At 38.7% G+C, this 18,230-nt stretch overlaps 1 protein-coding gene across 4 annotated transcripts in view; it reads right to left on the bottom strand.

Moving 5' to 3' along the window:
- MOB2 (MOB kinase activator 2) overlaps positions 1-18,230 on the bottom strand; it is a 121,043-nt gene that overhangs the window by 91,439 nt on the left and 11,374 nt on the right. The window contains exon 1 of one of the 4 annotated variants that reach the window (XM_087745787.1): positions 7,520-7,575. The exons of the other annotated variants lie outside the window; for them this stretch is intronic. Coding sequence (XP_087601913.1) covers positions 7,520-7,560 — 41 coding nt within the window. The 5' untranslated portion in view covers positions 7,561-7,575. Of the gene's footprint in view, positions 1-7,519; positions 7,576-18,230 lie in introns of those variants that run through there. 4 annotated transcript variants of the gene reach the window in all.

The following is an 18,230-nucleotide window of genomic DNA, read 5'->3' as shown; positions in this document are numbered from 1 at the left end:
AGTCACGTACAATACATTTAAATCGTGTATTATCTAACAGACAAGTGCATTACAGATTTAAAAGTTGATCATGAAGATGGAGGGGTTTTTAATGAAAGTCAGGGTACTACGTTTTCTGAAGATAACTGAACACAAGTGACTTAAACTAATTTTAAATATGGTGTTTGCTGTTATACTCCTCTTGTCAGACAAACATGTCCCAGACCACTGTGGAAAAATTATTAGTGAAAATCGTGCTCATAGTTATCATGTTACCAGTAAAGCAACAGTAAGAAACTCAAAGCCTGAGCAACAATGTAGATGGAAATCTAAGCTGAAGCCGGGGGACCTGAGAGTGTCACATTTCCTTCCCTCTGACTCAGGCCTGGAGATATTCTAGGCAAAAAAAACCACCCAGGATGGTAAAGTACGCCTCTTTGACAAACCTGCTGCATCACTGCCTTTTTCAGAGGCTCCCTTGAAAATGTGGTTCAAGGAGGAGATTTATCTACCCTGAAAAGTGAAGTACTCAAAACACTGTTTAGAGCTTGCAACTGTAAATGCTGCCAGCACTCATTCAGCTTATTGTAATGCCAGATGTATCTTAAATTCCTGGTAGTGTTTCACTGATAACTTAGAAACAAAATACAACTGTACCTCTATTGCCAACTCTTACTTACTTTTTTAAATGTATAAACAAGCCAAACTGAATTGAAACCATTATGTTTCAAAACATCATCCTCATTATCACTTATTTTATGGGCTACAACAGTGCAGTTATTTCTTATTATCCAGTTCATCAAAATATAAGCATTTTTGACAGCGTGGCTTAGGAAAAAAGTCAGATTTTTGCTATTTCAGGGAAAAGATTCCATTTATGAAGTATAGTTTTCCAGAAACCCACATAAATATATCTGTACAGTACAGAAATTTCAGCCTTTTTCTTCAAATGGTTTGCTGTTAATTTTTCCATTTAGCTGGAAGCCAAGAGTGCTTGGATCTTCACTACTGTGTACAATATTGCTTCTGCAAATTAGGCTATTACCCAAGCAAAAATCTCCCTGTTAGACTGAAAAGTACAAAATGTACACCGAATAGCCACTTTTGATGTGCTAGCAGCTGAAAACTAAGTTACTCTTCTGACTACTGCTCCTTCTTGTGGCCTACAACAGTGCTGCTACAACGGTAAATGTAGGTTATTGGCCATCACTTAGGTGGTGTACTAGCAATTGCTGTAGAACCAACACCCACAAAGTTTCTGCAAAATCAGCAGGTGAGAGCAAAGCTCATATAGATAACTATATCCATACTGACCCATTGAAAATAAACTGCAACCTATGCAGCCCAGTCTTACACTAGGGAGGGAAGGTACACGGTACATGGTATAGAATTCAACCACAGTCTGGAGTTACTGGTGGCATCGCTTTCCTAACATCAAAGGTGTGCTGCATTTTCTGGTACCACAGTCTGTGTTAATACAAAAGCATCGGGGGAGGGGAACAAACAACAAACAAAACCACAGGAAAAAGCTCATTTCCCCCTCTGCCTATCTGGATATTTGTCATACCTACCAATGTTCCAGCCCTCTTACCAGCTTAATAAGATGCAGACTAAATACCTCAAGGATACAACCATATCCAAGTCTTTTAAAACTAATTGTATCAGCAGATATCAATGACTTACCTTGGAGTTAACCATTTTAGAGACAGGAAATGAAAGACAAAAAGGAACTGGAGAGATGTGTCTGAAGCCACCTACCATGCTAATGGCCACATTCAAAATAAAAATCCAGATCTCTTAGAGTCCTAAACTAGCACTCTGTAGCCACAGCAATAAAATCTGAAATCCAGTTAGTCACAAGAGCAGCTCTGCTTCTAAAAAAGAGTATTTTATTCCATGTCCACCAACATTTCTTAGTAAATTCTCCTAGCAAACATATATAACAATATGGACACAGCAGAATTCTCTTCCTCCCTCCCTCTGGAAACATCAGGAAATTTACTTGCAAGGAGCAAGTTTAGAAGAATTTTACCATCCTCATCAGAAATGGTTCTTCAAGGATTCAGCAGGGGTGGAGATCTAGGTAACTTTTCACATTCATGTCTCTGTGATAGGTCTATGGTACATGTTCAGCATAAGCAAATGCTGATTGCATTTTCTGCCACCTATGCGATACCTGCTTTGTACCTGATTCAGGCTCTATGACCATGAATTCAACAACTTCCAGGAATACCAATGTTTTTGGGTTTTTTTTTTTAGTTATGCTGAACAAAGTAGTTAAATACTATCCAATGTTCTACAAAATACTCCATTATTTTTTCTTTAGTATTTCCCCAGCAACAGATATGCCACAGATTGCTGGAGTCCTGTCTGCATATGTTTCCTACTCTGCAAATCACCAGTTACCCGCAGTCAGAGAGCACCCTGGCACCAACAGTGCTCCCCATTTCTCCTTCATAGTGCTCTCTGGCCCTGATGCATTACAACACCTAAAGGCAACCGAATAGCTACTGGGGATGGGGGGCTGGAAGAACAGACATTAAAGGCTGTGGAAAAAAAAAAAAGTCACCCTTTTAGCAATATTACATCTCATTTCTTCATCTGAGGATCTAGCAGCTTTGGAAATTACTTCGAAGACTGTGTATGTTTTGAATATGAACTATTTCTCTGTTTTTTTTCCTATTCTCAGTTATTTAACAGGGTTGAAAGAGGGAACCTGGCACTTAAGAACTAAAAAAAAGCCAAACCCAAACCTTTCATATTTGAGGTTACTTTGTTACTTCTTATTTTACATGTTTTTATAACAAAACCTTGATGAAAATACTGTTGTGAAATACTTCCTCTTTCATTTATTCACATGGACAAGTTATTTCAAGAATTCAAACCATTAGTTTGTCAAGAAAATGAACTGGTAAACTTTCTTATGCAAGACTATTGAAAACGACAGCATATTTTGGAGCAGCCTATGTTCTCTCAAATACATGTGCACACTTGTGGACAAACACCTCCCAGCCCTTAACTGAATGGAATATCACAAGTCCCTGACGCATGCTCTTCTTTTCTACTAACTTCTGCAGTTCATGTTGTTACATTTGTGTTTATGGATCGTATGTTTCTCTATTTCTTTTACCCTTAAAAGCAAAGTTCAGAGATTTGCCTGTGCTGAAAAATACCAGCTAACACTTGCTAAATTGTCACATAAAAAGCTGAAAAATCTCCACTCCTTGAGGATACCCTTGAAGTAATCAGACAGCTCCACTACCACTGGTCTTCCATAGCCTGCTGGATGAAGCTTGCACTGGCAGCAGCAGCTTCACCTGCTCAGTGGGTGTCACCCCGACTCAAAGCTGTCAACTCCCATGCTCACAGCCATCAGGTCCTGCCCAAAGAAGAGAGCTCAGAAAGTAGTTTCTCCAGGAGGGCCTTGCTGACATAGCTGCACAGATATTCCTTCAAGCAACTCGGGCAAGAAATAAACTGCTTCATCATCATAGCTAAATTAAACTGAACCTAAAATTCCTTAGTTAACAGAATTCACAGCACCATAATTAAAAATCCTGGTGAAGAATGCTGGCTAATGAAGAAACAGCAATTCACAACACAATGCACAGTGTACTTTCAGATTTCTCTCTTGAGCTTGACCGAGCAGGCAAAGGGATGCTGAGAACAAGGGAAAAAGCTACATGGCTTGTTAAAACAGGGATTGCTGCCCTTTTCAAGTGACTAATGTAATTTTTTTCCTCTAATTGTAGTTAGCAGGAAAGTGATATTAGAATAAGCGGCTCCAGGCAGTAAATTTCTCTTATAATTATCCAGCATTGATTTGGTTTTGGTAATTGCCTTTGGACATTTTAGAATAACAGATATTATGAAATATACACAGAAGAAAAAAATTTAAAAGATAGTTTTTCATCAGACAGCCAAGTACACATTTATCTGACACTGCAAGTAATTTGTCCTCTTGTTTGTATCTGAAAGCAAGCAATGCTAAACTAAGGAAAAAAACTTTTCATAGTAAATTAGAGGCCTAGTGTAGTCATAGCCAACATTAGCATGAAACTTGTACAATTAAACCATGTTTATGTACAAGTGAAGCAAACTGATCTGTACAACTGTTACTCTTGTGAAGGTTTGCAAAATGTTATCAGTAAGCATTTAGGAGCTGCAGGCTGAAGTACAAATATTGGAAAAGCAACACAACAAATCTTATAGTGTACTACTGGCTTTGGAGCTGGATTTTGCATTTTCGTTTTCAGTGTGAAAATAATGTAGCAGTAACTACCATGCACTCACCTGCACATAAAAATGCCCCAGTGCAACACAAAGTTTTCAAACAGGTCCATGTTGTGATACTCAAACTTGTAGCAAACTCTGGTAGGGCAACAAAAAATACTCATCCAACAGTTGCTGGCTGTTTTCATCCCAAGGAAATACCTCCAGATTACAGTTATGTTCTTTCACAGCTGCACAGTCCCCATGAACCAATACATCAGGCCACAGTGCAATCTTGCAAGTCAAAGAATATTGGAGAGTTTCACACTGCCCTCTGCATTCTTGCACTGGGGGCATGCAGATGGTAGGTACCCCCACACTGGATGCGTCCCTGTTGCACAAGGCTTTCAATGGCTGTCTAGGTAGCATTGGCCTTAAACTGCCATTGGCCTCTAGCAAGACAATCAGATTTGTGCTTTGTTATTCTAATGTATGGATTTGCATAGCATTCTTGAAATATTTTGCTGGAAACAGGCTACTTGAACTTAGTTTTCTAAACAGCACTGTCATCCCTGTCATTAAACACTTAGTGGAAGTCATACCCCAGCCTTTATACTTCTATCAGTTGTGAGGAACGATTTCTTACCAAACAGCAGGAAGCATTGAACTACCAGCCTGAGTTTCACAGTGTAAAGACTGCACTGTAGAATTAGGTGAATTAATTTTCCATGTTCTTCCTAAAATTATTTCATCCCACAAGCATTATCTACTCCTCCTCCAGATTCTAAAACAATACGTGACACTAATCACACATTTTGCCTACTAAATGGCTACAAAGCATCATCATCATATCCTTCAATTAAGGACAGGGTGTTCTACTTCCTTAACGGTGTCAGATTTTGCCTGCTAAATAACTACAAAACATCATTATTGTATCCTTCAATTAAGGTTACAGGGGTTTGCTTCCTTAATGGTAAGAAGCTGTTACTGTAGTCAGTGCTATAGACAGCAAAATGCAAGATAAGCTCAGATGAGTACCTGGTCTTGCAAGAATCACCACATTTCTTCTGCAGTCAATCTTAATACAAAAAAATACTCAGACACCAGTTGAGAGTTTGTGAGCGCAAGTTTCTGCAAGAGTACTACAAGGTGTATTCGCTTTTGTGTTATCAGGAGTTAGTACTGATCATCACAACTATATATAAAAATCAGTCTGGAAGTACAACCAGCTGTCTGAAATGCTCCTGAGCACTGGTATTTGCTACACAGGAAGCATTGCTTCACCATTCTTGAAAGCAGAAGGCAAATATTTTGCTGAGAACCAGAAGAGCTGACTACAGAAAAATTACTCTCTTCAGGTGATGCCTGGGCTCTCTTCAGATGGGGATACTGGGACTTTGTAAGCGGCAAGGTGCCCCAAAAAGGAAAGATGTTAGTTATCCTTAAGATGAAGATCCCACTAACATTTGTCTGATGGAAGAATTCAGCTTCTCCTGAGCAAACAAGAGGAGACCAAAACCGCTGTGTAATTTTTGGAAACACAGAAAAAGTTTTAATTGGTGATGAACTACTTTTTAAAGTTAGCTTCAGTTCCAATTAAACTGTAAGTTGCATTGCTGAGAGCATGGTATTTTCTGCTCTGCTGGGGTGGCCGGGGTCCAGGCCATCTGCGTGGAATGCACGGCAGGACATTCCACCCTTCCGCCAGCATGGCCAGCGGTGCCAGCCGCTCCTGCAACCCGTCGAGGGTACAGGGAGGGATCTTCTTTTGTTTTCCTTATTTGTTTATTTGCTTTACTCTGGCAGCAAGCAAAGGGCTCTTCTCTTGCCAAGTTCATTATCATTGTAAAATGTCCCCAGTGACACTGAGTAGAGCACGCTACAGTGAGGAGGGGAAAAAAAAAAACCTGTAAAGTTTACAATTAAACTACTGCACTTCATAAGCCTTGATTTTAGGAAGCAGGTGAGAGCTGGATATAGCACATCTCTCCTAAGTGCTCAAATCCACACAGATCAGTCGTTCAGAATATTTCTTCCAAATTTTTCAATGAAGTATTTTGTTAATTAAACAATCACCGAAGTGCTATCAGCCTCTTCCTTTAGTGATCCTCTGCAACCCCCTTCCAAACAGCCTCCAAAACTTTAGTTTTATGTTTGTATCTGGGACTATTCAGTCATAGCTGATTTACTACTCACCGTTTTCTACAAATGACCATCAGTTTGTTATTATCAACATTAAAAGGCATGCCTGTATCTCTTTGCCCCCCATTAACTCTCTCCCTCATGCCACAAAGTTTTGTCCCCCACTCACTGAGCACAGACACAAATTGTTGGTGCAGCATCTCGCAGTCTCCTAAAGATGACAAACTAAACAAGCAGCAGCATTCTGCTAGTGCCAGAACTAATTCCGGAAAATCCCATCCTCCTCTTCCTCAGTGGCACCATAGCCTACATCAGCCTTTTTGTATGACTGTGCTCTGAGGGAGTGAAAAATGCTACTTAAAAGCATTTTCAAGCAAGCACCCATTATGCTTAAAAGACAAGATTAAGAACTCCAGCTGTATCACTTGCAAAACTCTGGACACCAAGTTGACTGTCACAACCACACCGAGTACATGCACAGGACACATTCTTACTCATTTAGAACACAGTTGTTCTATGTCTACCGTGCAATTCAAACATTGCATATTCTCCTCTGAAGAGATTATATTTGCTGACTTGCCTCTTATGTCTAATTTATGGTCCCAAAATATATCTATCATTCTCCCACTTCTCAGATCAGCCAGTGCTATATGAGCAGGATCTAAGCTGCAAAAGACAGGAGACCTTCCTCTTCGAGAGAGGAATCCATTCCTGTGTAGTAACTAGAAGTTCTCCAAGCACAGCAAGAGACAGTACAGAACTACAATCTGACATGCAGGAGCAAGGTTGTCCCTTCCAAGATAGAGATAATCAACCAAAATACGGTGGTACTTTAAAAAGTATTATTCTCCAGTGCCTTCTGCTCAGTTGGAGAGCAAAGCATTTGCTTCATATATTACGAAACTGATAGAAGACCTGAGCATAGTAATAACTCTAATAGACTGCAAGAGTGCTGAAGATCCCACAAATCCCCTATCACTTTCTCCAAATACACGAGGTTCCAACAGCCAAGAATTAAACCCAGAAATCTTTCCTTGCTCTTTCACTATGGAAAGATTTCACAGTTACCCTTCAATACAAAAGGAAGCAGTAAGCTGAACTGTCAACCCTTAACCAGCATAAGCTTGGGAAAAAGGATGAGAGGAGAAGCAGGAGAGAAGGAATAGCATCAAAAGCAAGCACTCACCCACCACTTCCTGAAGTTAAACAAAAGGCGCAGAAACTCATCAAGCTGCTGAAGGCCCTCTGCCCAGCTCATACCTGCCACACAGCTTCTGCCCGCAAACCACCACAACACCAGGCATGAACATTTTGAAGAAGACTGAACGTTACCCTTTCGTGAAATGTTCCCACATTTCTCAGCAGAAAAGGAACAAGAAAATGGACTGCTGTCTAAGTCAGTTTACCTAAAATAAGCCATCCCTTCTTTGACACTCCCTCCCTACCCCGAGGGATTTAAGAAGCATGCATTGCCATGATCTGACAAGAGGTAATCCAATAAACCAGACAGCCTCCCTCTCGCCTGCACAAGGACACAGCTGCTCTGACTCCTCATCTAGGCCTTGTATGTCCAAATGTCATCTGTAACAGCTCAGCCAGATCTTTACTGAAGTAGGAAGTGTTAGGTACTCCTCTAATCAAGGCTGCAATTAGACCCACACACAGATAACCAAATCCTGAAGGCTTCTTCTGACACAAAAAGATTAACAGAGTTTGTTTTTTTCACCATCCCTTTCCACCTCCTATCTCTGTTATAGTAGCTCTGCTAAAACTTGGTATACTTCCCAAGCAAAACTGTCACCAGCTAATCTCTAAAACACACCAGTGCTCACTCTCTCCCCCCTCTCCACCCCAGATGGATCCGTCCACAGAACAAAAACAGCTGCTCCTGATAAACCTACATGGCTGCATTTCACAATACTCTGGAGACCTCTAAAGCGCTGCGCCTGAGCACAGCACGCTTGGTCCTGTAACAAGTGTATTGACACACTGCCCCTTGCATCGTGGAAGCACAAATATTACTGGAAAAAAGTGCACAAAGTCATAAGTTTTAAGAGTTAACTGAGTCACAAGAATGAATGTACTCTGAACAGCAGCTAGGTAACTTCAGGTTGAGCAAAATTACAGTCATCTTCAGTGAGTCACACACAAAACAAAGTACAACTTGCAAAGAAAGCGAATTAAGAACATTCTGTTATAATTGATTTTAGTCAAGAACTTCATGTCATTCCATATTAAAATCTATTTTTGTTTTGTAGTTACATGCTGGATTTTCACATCACAAAACATCTGGCTAGGAGCATGTGGCAACAGACAGCATGCGTTGCAGATCCTACTTCCTAACTTCTCTTTGGTCCCCTGACCAGCACGAGTTTGTCATCTGTGGCACTAAGAGAGAGGGAGGACATTATCATTATTCTTCTATAATTGCATATTCAATAAACAGGATTTCATGCAGAACAGCTGCATCCAGCAATGGACAACGCATTTTATCAAAGTCAGTCCTTTACCAAAAGATTACATCTGATTACCCACAAAGGGAATCCATTCCTGTCCCCAGAATACACAGCATCCCAGTTAGGGAGGGCTATGTCAGCAGAAAAATCTAGCAAAAGAGAGATATAACTTGGAGTTGAGCTTTTTGCTGGCTATTACCATAGAGGGTGACAGAACATAAAAGAAATGATACAGGATGAGTCTGATTTGCATTCACTTTGCTGTAGCAAAGCAACTTGAATATAAAAGAGCGCTAGTCTAATTTTAGCAGAAAATAAGCTGATGCACAAACTATTCTTCCAACAATGACAATCAAGTTAGAAAGGCTAACTCTCAGCTAAAAACAACATTTATGGAAAGCGACCTAAAGCATCTGTTACAACATATCGACCTAATTAGCATTTTCCCCCAAAAATTCACACATGTATGTACAAACCATCACCACAAACCCTCACAAGATCTGCAGCAATTAAACACGATACCTTGCAAGCTGACACGCAGCTTGTTTCTGCAATTGCCCTGGCCCCTATACTGTTCTGTTTACCAGGGCAGCCCGATTTTGCCATCCTGACTGATTACGCTTTGTCATCAGATTTGAAGTTACTTTTCTTCCTCCAAACAGAAGCATACTCTGTCATAGTGACATTTCTGGATCCACAGTTGTAGCAAACGAGAGGAACAACTTTATAGACATTTGAACAATTATTTATTTCTCAGAGGACATATTACTTAACTGAAAATGGATTATTTTAGCCTGTTTTATAGAGAGAAAAAAAAAGAAGTGTTTCATCTTGTCTAGTACATAATGAGTTTCTGAGAGAGACCATAGCACCTAATGTCACAGTCACACAAGTACATTAAGCCAGCAAACTGTCACTACCACCATTAGAGTTGATCCCACTCCCCCTCCATCACTCCTGGTCTCTCAGTCTTCCCTCTGTGCCTCTCCCATGCAGAGGTATTTGTGCAGCAGTACAGTGAATTAGATCAAGAACTGATCCCAGTTAAACCAAAATGTTGGTTTCTTTCCGTTAGTTTTAACCTGCATCACAAGCATGATCCAATTCCTAATGAGATCCCTCAAGCACTTGAGCTGGCAAAGAGAGGGGAATAAACAGCTGGAGTACTGAGAAGAGAGCACTTCTCATGGCAGTCCACTGGGCCCAAAGTGCTCAGGGAACTATGGTATAAAATACATAGCCTTTGTGTGATACGAAGATTTTTGTTATAGGATACTGCGGTGCTTTATATAAAGACCTGTTACTCCTTGTAAATCTGTATATTTAAAGGTCAGTTCCACAGAAAAGTCTTCAAGGTTGCCTTTAGATATCCTTCAGTTGTTGCCAAAACCCTCTTCTGGAGAGAAAGTAAAGTATATGAATCAGGAAATTTAAAAAAAAAAAAAAAAATCAAGAGATGTAGTGCATAGCAAGCAGAACAAGGTATCAAACACGAGATATTTACGCCAAGTCTAACAAAATTAAGAAGTTCCATAGCAGTCAATACCTCTTTTCTCACCCTCGCCAGAAGAGGATTTTTTAAAAACAGGGGATCACAGTAGAAGTGACTGGGCACAACTCCTAATGTAGCCAGAGCTCACTGGGGCTGAGGCCTGCTCTTCTAGCCCTATGGTTGGCATTATTACAGACACAGTGGTACCAATGTTGATGTTGGGTGGCACATTATTGCAACCAGCAAAACAAATACATGCTTGTTTTGCCTCAAGAGCAAAATTCTCCTCCTCCCCAAAGTGATCCACCCCATTTCCTCCCTCTTAATACTATAAAAGCACTTTAATGTTTTTACTTTTTCAATTCCACATCAGTAATTCCACATTTACCTTCTCCAGTCTCAGTCATGAAGAGCAGCAACACATTTGTTATTTGCCCAGCTGCATGGATACTGGGAGAGGAAAAGCCGTGTGTAAGACAGATTTTTATTGATGTTGATTTTATGCCATAATTTTATAGTTTTCATACTTCAGTGTGCTAATGTTTTGTTCAAAATAAATCCAAATGATACAAAATGATGAGCTAAACCTAGCATTTAATTTTCCAAATAGTACTTGCACATTCTGCATTTTGATACATATGCTAATACCTACTAATTAGAACCATAACAAAGACTTTAAAGATAGGAATTAGGGAGAGGAACTTTCCAAACCAGATTTATTCGTTATATGACAAAACAAACATTAGCACCATTTCTCCTGTATAATGATGCAAAATATTCTCAATAGGAGAAATAGGGGGGGAATATTCTAGTAGGGAAAAAAGTTAAGAAAATTAAACAAAAAACTACGCATTATAAATTTGCCATTTCATTCAGTATGTTCAAACATTGTTGAAATAAAAAATTATCTAAATTTTAGCATAGCTCAAAAACAAGAGATACCACAGTTTCTAGGTAGCACAGTACAAATTCTAGGTACAGTGTTAGAAACGAGCGACATAAACACCATAGAAGGGCTGAATGATGACATCCATACTGCAGTATTATGGTTACACTCTCTGTATCTCTAGCAAAAAATAGTCTTATTGTTTTAGAGAACTTAAAGGACCAGGAAAGCTTCTATGCTCATATGCTTTTTTACATAGATGAAGGCATATTTTACTTTTTATCAACACTGTAACTACATTAGGTTAAGAGGTTGTTTTACAGTAGCCTACAAAAGAAGATGAAGCAATACGACTTCACTGAATGGGAAGATCCTAATTAGTATCTTGTATTAGCAATTTAATACCAAAGACCACTGAGGCAGGGCTAGAGGTTAATACCAGTCATCTTCCTAGTAAAACTCCTTTGATGCATTCTAAAAGCTCCTCCTTTTGTAATACTTCCTTTCCATCAATCATTCTGCTTTTGTATGAAACCCATAAGCAAAATCATATGAATATACTTCTCGTGAACATATGTTGAAATCCTCAAAAGTATTTCAGCATGTCAGGAATAGGCTGTTACACTATTAGAATTGCAAATTATGTCACCTTCTAGCCAAGTGACCAGCAACAAGCCACTCAGAAGTGCTTGGTAATGGAAGGCTTGTTTTCACAGTAGTTAATGGTTACGTTATGGCTAACCCATCTCAATTTTGCAGGCTTGCTTACCTCAGCAATCTGCACATTTGAAATAAACAAAGCAGTAGGAAGGGAGAAGTTTATATTTCTGTTCCAGGCTGCTGCTTTCAGTATTTGTGCAAGTTCATCTGTGGTTACACTGCTCCATAATGACAGCGTGAATATTCAAACTGCTACCAGGCTACTTTTTTCTTAATGCACACCCTGAGAAAAAAAAAAACCTAAACCACAATTTAGACTACTTAGATATCTGTATCATCACAAAATACTTCTAAAGAAAGCTACAAATCCATCCATTAGTTAAAACAACCTTGCTACTTGTTCAACTCTTACACTATTTATGAACACGTGCACCAACTTTGCCAGGTGCAAGCACAAGACCATCCTTCAAGCCACATTCTCAGTAGGAGCACAAGACTGAAGGAAATAACACAATCTGAGAACAGGATGTGCACAAGAGATCTTTTGCATGCACATTCCCAACTTACATCTTCAAGGAAGATTTGGGCAAGGGGAAAACAGATTCAAGCCCGGAGCTTTGCATAACCAGCAAAACAAATAAACAGCAATAAGAGAATAGAACAACAAGATTATGCTCCGAATGCTGTTGTCTAACCAGAAGGCAAAGCCAAGAAGCCCTGCAGGAAACATAGGCTAGAAGCAAACTGTCTTATTTCCTATTGCTTCTGTGTTTAAAAACATCCCCAGTATGCATAAATCAAGATGTCATTGGCAGTGAAAACAGAAGCCCAGCTTAACTCCATAGCTACAAGGCTCTGTTAATCCCTCTCTAACATTCTCACCAGGGTCCCTAGCTTTCTTTTGTTCTCATAATATCAAGCTATGACAAAGAAGCTATGACAATGACACACACGAAAGAAATTTGTATTCACTTGTCAGATACTGGGTAAAAATATCTCCCTCATAGGTACAGTAATGAGAATTAAAGCAAGCAGAGGATGCTGTGGCATATGGGCAATCACTCCAATTTTTGAACACGAATTTATTTACTGCAGCACCCAACACTGAGAACACTCACAGCTCTGTAGTCTAACGCAGATCAACATAAGATACCAATGTCAATACTTGTTTTTTTAAGATAATCAGTCTTCAGAATTCCTAGTTCATGCATACATCAGCTCTGTTTTTTAACATTGCAAGGTGTAGCAAGAAAAATGCTGTCCTCAGTAAACTTACTGGAGGGAGAAACTGGAGCAATAGAAAGCAGTAGTTGTCCCCTATAAAACGGGAATCTCCTGCTTTGACACAGCCATGCTAAACATCCAGATAGCTTTTCTTTCGACAAGATGTATTGTACTGAAGTCTATCATGGAGGTTATAAACATGTTGCTGCCACAGTGCATCTGAGGAAGCAGGCACTGTATTTTTAACTTTTCTTTGTCTCCCTTCCACTCCCATATGTGAAATATTTTCAAAATTATCCAAAGAATTTATCAGGAACTTCTTCATTGACTTGTTTTGGTAAAAGGTATACCTTCTAGAGGAAAAAGGATGAAGGAGACGCAGCATTTATAAAATCTGCGCAACTTTTCATAATAAAGGTTCATAAGAGCTGCTACAGCCTCATTTGCTCCCTTGGCATATGATGAGGCCATCCTTTAGATGATAAAGCACTTAATCTTCTCCAAGAGATTTTGGAGAATACAATACCTGAACGAGTCAAGTTCTACTGTATTTTTAAGGAAACGGAATCTCACTGGGAAGAGCTGAGGTACAAGACTCAAATGTTGGACGCTGTCATACTTTAGTTATCTTTTGAACTGAGTTAGCTAAACCAATGCAAATTCTCATAAAATCTACGTGGACAATAATGTGTACACAATGGTTTGTAACAATTTGATTTAAAACCTACTAAAGAACGAAGCCAGGGAAAAGCATTGGGTTTTCAAAAGCCTAAAGTGAAAACAGTTCCAAGGAATATAAAAAGGTCATTTCCAGTCACTACACAAACTTGATTTATTCTCAGCGTGATACCAACGAATCAGAGGTAGCATTCAACTGATCAGCTGTTTGAACTGGCTTGGTTACATATTACTCCTTGCAGTACCCAACAGAATTGTATCTTCTTCATCTACATACTTAGATACTATTTATATGTCTCCCGATCAAGACTTTTCCCCTGTATTTATACTACATAAATAAAATAAAGCTATGATTATTAAGCTAGTGTGTTACTAACTGCAAAAAACTTTAAAAATACAAAGTGTTTTTAGATCACATGTTGATATCTCTCTTGTGCATACACAAAAAAAAAAAACCAAAAACAAAACCACCAACAAGTAAAGCACTCACCTAATGAGACAAAAAAAAGTAATCATTCTCTTCTATCAAGGATCCTTCCCCATTAGCATTTTGGGGAAAGAAAATTCACTTCAGCATTTACATAATTTTAAGTGGCAATTACATTTAGGAAAAGCACCTTCAGTCCATGATCTTTTTGTTTCATATTTCCAGATACTAAAGTAATTCCTACTGAAGGATTATAATTAGCAAACTGTGCTTAAACATTAAAATTATATTGGAATTGGGTTTTTTCTTAAAAAAAAAAAAAAAAAATCACAAAAAATTACCATAGACTGAAAACAACCCTTCAGATTGTGGCAAAATTTTATTAAAACTTCAGAAGCTTCAGCTCAGAATAGCCAAGAGGAGTACGCAAGTTGTAAGTATTTAAACTGTTCAGGAAGCACTGCAGATTCAAGAAGAGCAAGGCCAATCTGGCATCTCTGAAAACACATTCCCAATCCAAGCAGATACTTGTTTTTGAGAAAGAGCTGTAGTAAAAAACCAAGGAAGTACAGACTAGGAAAACAACAGTAGATCAATAATACAACTCATATACATGACCAAGTAGTCTTGTTTCCAAATTTACATTCTATTCTTGCTGATGATAAAATAGACTCCATCTTAATTCTTACTTCTTTCTGGGGAAGGAAGAAAAAAGCTGTTGTATTTTCACCTCTAGAAAACTAGTAAAAAAGGAAGAGCACCACCATGATTCAACATTAACATCCTGGGATACTGTTAATTCCATGGAATTTCAAATCTTCTCCCCCAAGAACCAATTTTGTCTTTTTCCCTCATTATCACTGCATTATCAATATCATTAAAAGTTACTACAAGGATTAACATATGTCTAATGACAGTCCCAGTCCCAAAGGTGACATTTCAACAATAGGGAATGGTAAATACCAGAAAAAGAGTGACTTCGTCACCCTTAGGCACCAGATGCTGTAATTCAGGGCCTCTAAACAAATGCAAGAATGAAATATGCTAACAAGACAGCTGACTTCATGAATAACAAATCTGAAAAAGTTTACCTTAGTCCAAAAAGTATTCATTTAAAACAAGGAAGAAGCGACATCAATTTCGTAATCTTTCTGTAAGACACATACATCACAGAGGTACAAATGCACAAATAGCCCTGACTTAAAAATCAGGAAGAAAAGCATTCCATTAGTACTTCTTAATCAAATCACCAACTAATACATTTAGTACTTTTGTAAGAAGAAACAGATATTGGAAATAAGTGTTACAAAAGTTATTTTAGAAGGGAGTTCTTTTTTTGTCCCTCTATAACAATCAGATTTTTATGACGTATTTCAACTTCCTGTACCTTGGAAGGGGAGGTATTTGCAAACAGAAGAAAAAAATTAAGCTTTACCGTGCTGTTATGTAAATATGTTCTGGATATCTACCTCCGCATCATAAGACCACGCATAATGCAAAACAACAGCCTACCAAGCCCAATATTCCATTTCTGACAATGGCCAACACTGAAGTGATTCAGAAGACTCCATAAATCTCTGGAAATGCAGCTAATTGCCCAACACCATATCCCAAGAGAAATTTCTTCCTGGCTCTGACTGCTCGGCTTTGATGCATGGACTGAAAACCAGTATTATCCTAGCTAGTACTCTTGCTAATGTGGTTAATCTTTACAAAACTGTATTATTTACCTTAGTGAATCATACAATTTAAACCCCATAGCTCAGCTATGGCCTGTATACAAAAATTCTTCCTATTTATTAGTATTCCAACCTTCTATTGTTATGCAAGTCACCAAAATTGTTCCTTATTGTAAAAGTATGCTGGCAAGTCAATTGTCTTTAAACCCAATTTTGCCTTATTCCCCCTCCATTTTTGAACTTGCTGTTGCTTTTCCGCATGATGAAGCAGAAGAAGTATTTATTGAAACCTAGTTAATCTGAACTTCTTCTAGATCTGACTTTGTAACAAGAGCATATTGGAGAATTCATTCTTTCTTCGGAGGTCTGAGACAGTGCCTGCTGTGATAGTCACATTGTCATTTTACTACTAAACTCCAAAAAATTGGTGCAAAGAAGCAAATCCAAAATGAGATTAAAAAGTAAACAACAGTTTCATGTTAGTAGCTGACTGTCACTCTAGAATACTATTTGTTTTAGCAACCCTGAGTTAATGAGTAACCCATGGCTATATTATAACCATTGTCTTCCTTGGAGATTAGACTCTTTTTTGGACAGGTTTATCTCACAATATTTTTACTTCATGTCCTGTGCACTCCACCCACATCGCTAGTCTCCAGGGATCTTAGGGAAACAGGCCACTGGGATAGTTCCTGTAAGTAGCCACATTATTACTTTCAGTGGGAACATGGATCCAATTCAGATTATTTGTTCCCACAGCTGTTTGGTCCTGCCTTGCGGGTTTTTTTTGCATGTAAAAAGTCCATCTACTTGGCCATATACTAGCAAAAGGATAAGGGGACAGTCAATTTCAGTTAGACTGAGAAACTTCATCTTGGCAACATCCTTTCATAACAATGCGATATTTTTCATCCAAAACTTACCAAAGCTAGGATGCATTATCCCTCTTATTTTAGCTAACAGAGACCAGATCTACTTCATTGTTTGGTCAGCAATACCAAACAGGTGAAATTAGCTCTCCCTCCATCTAGCTAGTAAAACTTTGTGTGCCATTTTTAAAAAGTGTAAGATTTAGGATACTGGATTGTGGAATTAAGAGGAATAGGGAAGAAGCACATCTTCACAGTTCACTTTGCTAGGAACAAAAACCTCTGAGTGGATTTGGTTTGCACGTGCAGTCTGGCTCCCCCATTATAACAGCCTTTGACCTCCTCCAAGCCTCGTGTACTTTTTCATGTCGAACTAGACATCTGTTAAATGAGCTTTCTAGAGTACTTGATCAACATAATAAGAACAGCAAACATGGAGCAGTTACCAAACTCTAGTTTCAAAGGAAATGGCAGAGGACACAATTTTGCACAAAGTTGCACATTTCAGCCCAACCGTATTTCCTTTTCCATCGCACTGCCAAATCAAGCCCTCCAGAAAGCAAAGATTCTTTCCCACTCGGGTACTGTGTAGTCCACAAAGGGCACACTGATGTAGTAGGTGCCCTCAAGTTCAAATCTCACATCATTCAGAGACATCAGTGTTTCTGTGTCTTAGCCCTTGAGACTGATCAATAGTATCTATTAGCTTGACTTGTGATACCATCAAATTGGATACACTGATTTTTTGGCATAACTAGGACTAGAACCTTTGTCTGTAAAGTCACAGACCCAAACAAACCACATCCACACCTTATAATAAAAGTGTGGTAAGTTCACAAGTAGAAGAAAATATTATATACAAACCATGGGACAAGAACTATTGGCCTAGGGATTAAAGGGCAGGCAATCTTTGCAGCCACAGGCTACTGAAGTCACAACAGACAGCAACACAGGCAGCATACTGGGATACATGGGTAGCATGTTGCAGGCAGCTATTTGCAAAATGTGTGCATGTGACAAATCAGGCCACAGACCTTTATCTGGACAAACGATAAATTACTCCTTTAGGTCAAGCATGTACTGGAATTCCCCAGATACAAGTTCTTTATGCATCTGTTTTGACAGCTACAGTTCAATTACAAACAGTGATTCTACATAAGATACTATCATGTGCAGTATTTCATAAAAATATCGAGGTCTTAGCAATAATGGAAAATAACTTATTCCATTATTATACCCAGATGGGAAAATTATGGTGTATGTGCTAGCAAAGTTTTATTACATGTATAAGCACCTTCCTTCTTTCTGTATTTGCTTCCTCTTTGCTCAAATTCTATCCGTTTACTCTAACAGCAATGGCTGTTCTTAACACTGGGGACCATCAGCCTGGTGATCTCTCACATGCACTCTCAGGTTTGTTTAAAAAAACAATTTATTTTTTTTTTACTGTTTGTCACTGCAAGAGTGCTTTTCTAGACAGGAAGTCAAATCAAGTTAAAAGAGTGAATTTGAATTGTATCTGTTAA

This window comes from Nipponia nippon, unplaced genomic scaffold (assembly GCF_047370975.1).
Source record: "Nipponia nippon isolate SJK-2023a ecotype South Korea unplaced genomic scaffold, ASM4737097v1 scaffold_10, whole genome shotgun sequence".
Taxonomy (NCBI): domain Eukaryota; kingdom Metazoa; phylum Chordata; class Aves; order Pelecaniformes; family Threskiornithidae; genus Nipponia; species Nipponia nippon.
Note: the sequence above shows the minus strand (reverse complement) of the source record. Positions and strands in the feature narration are given on the sequence as shown.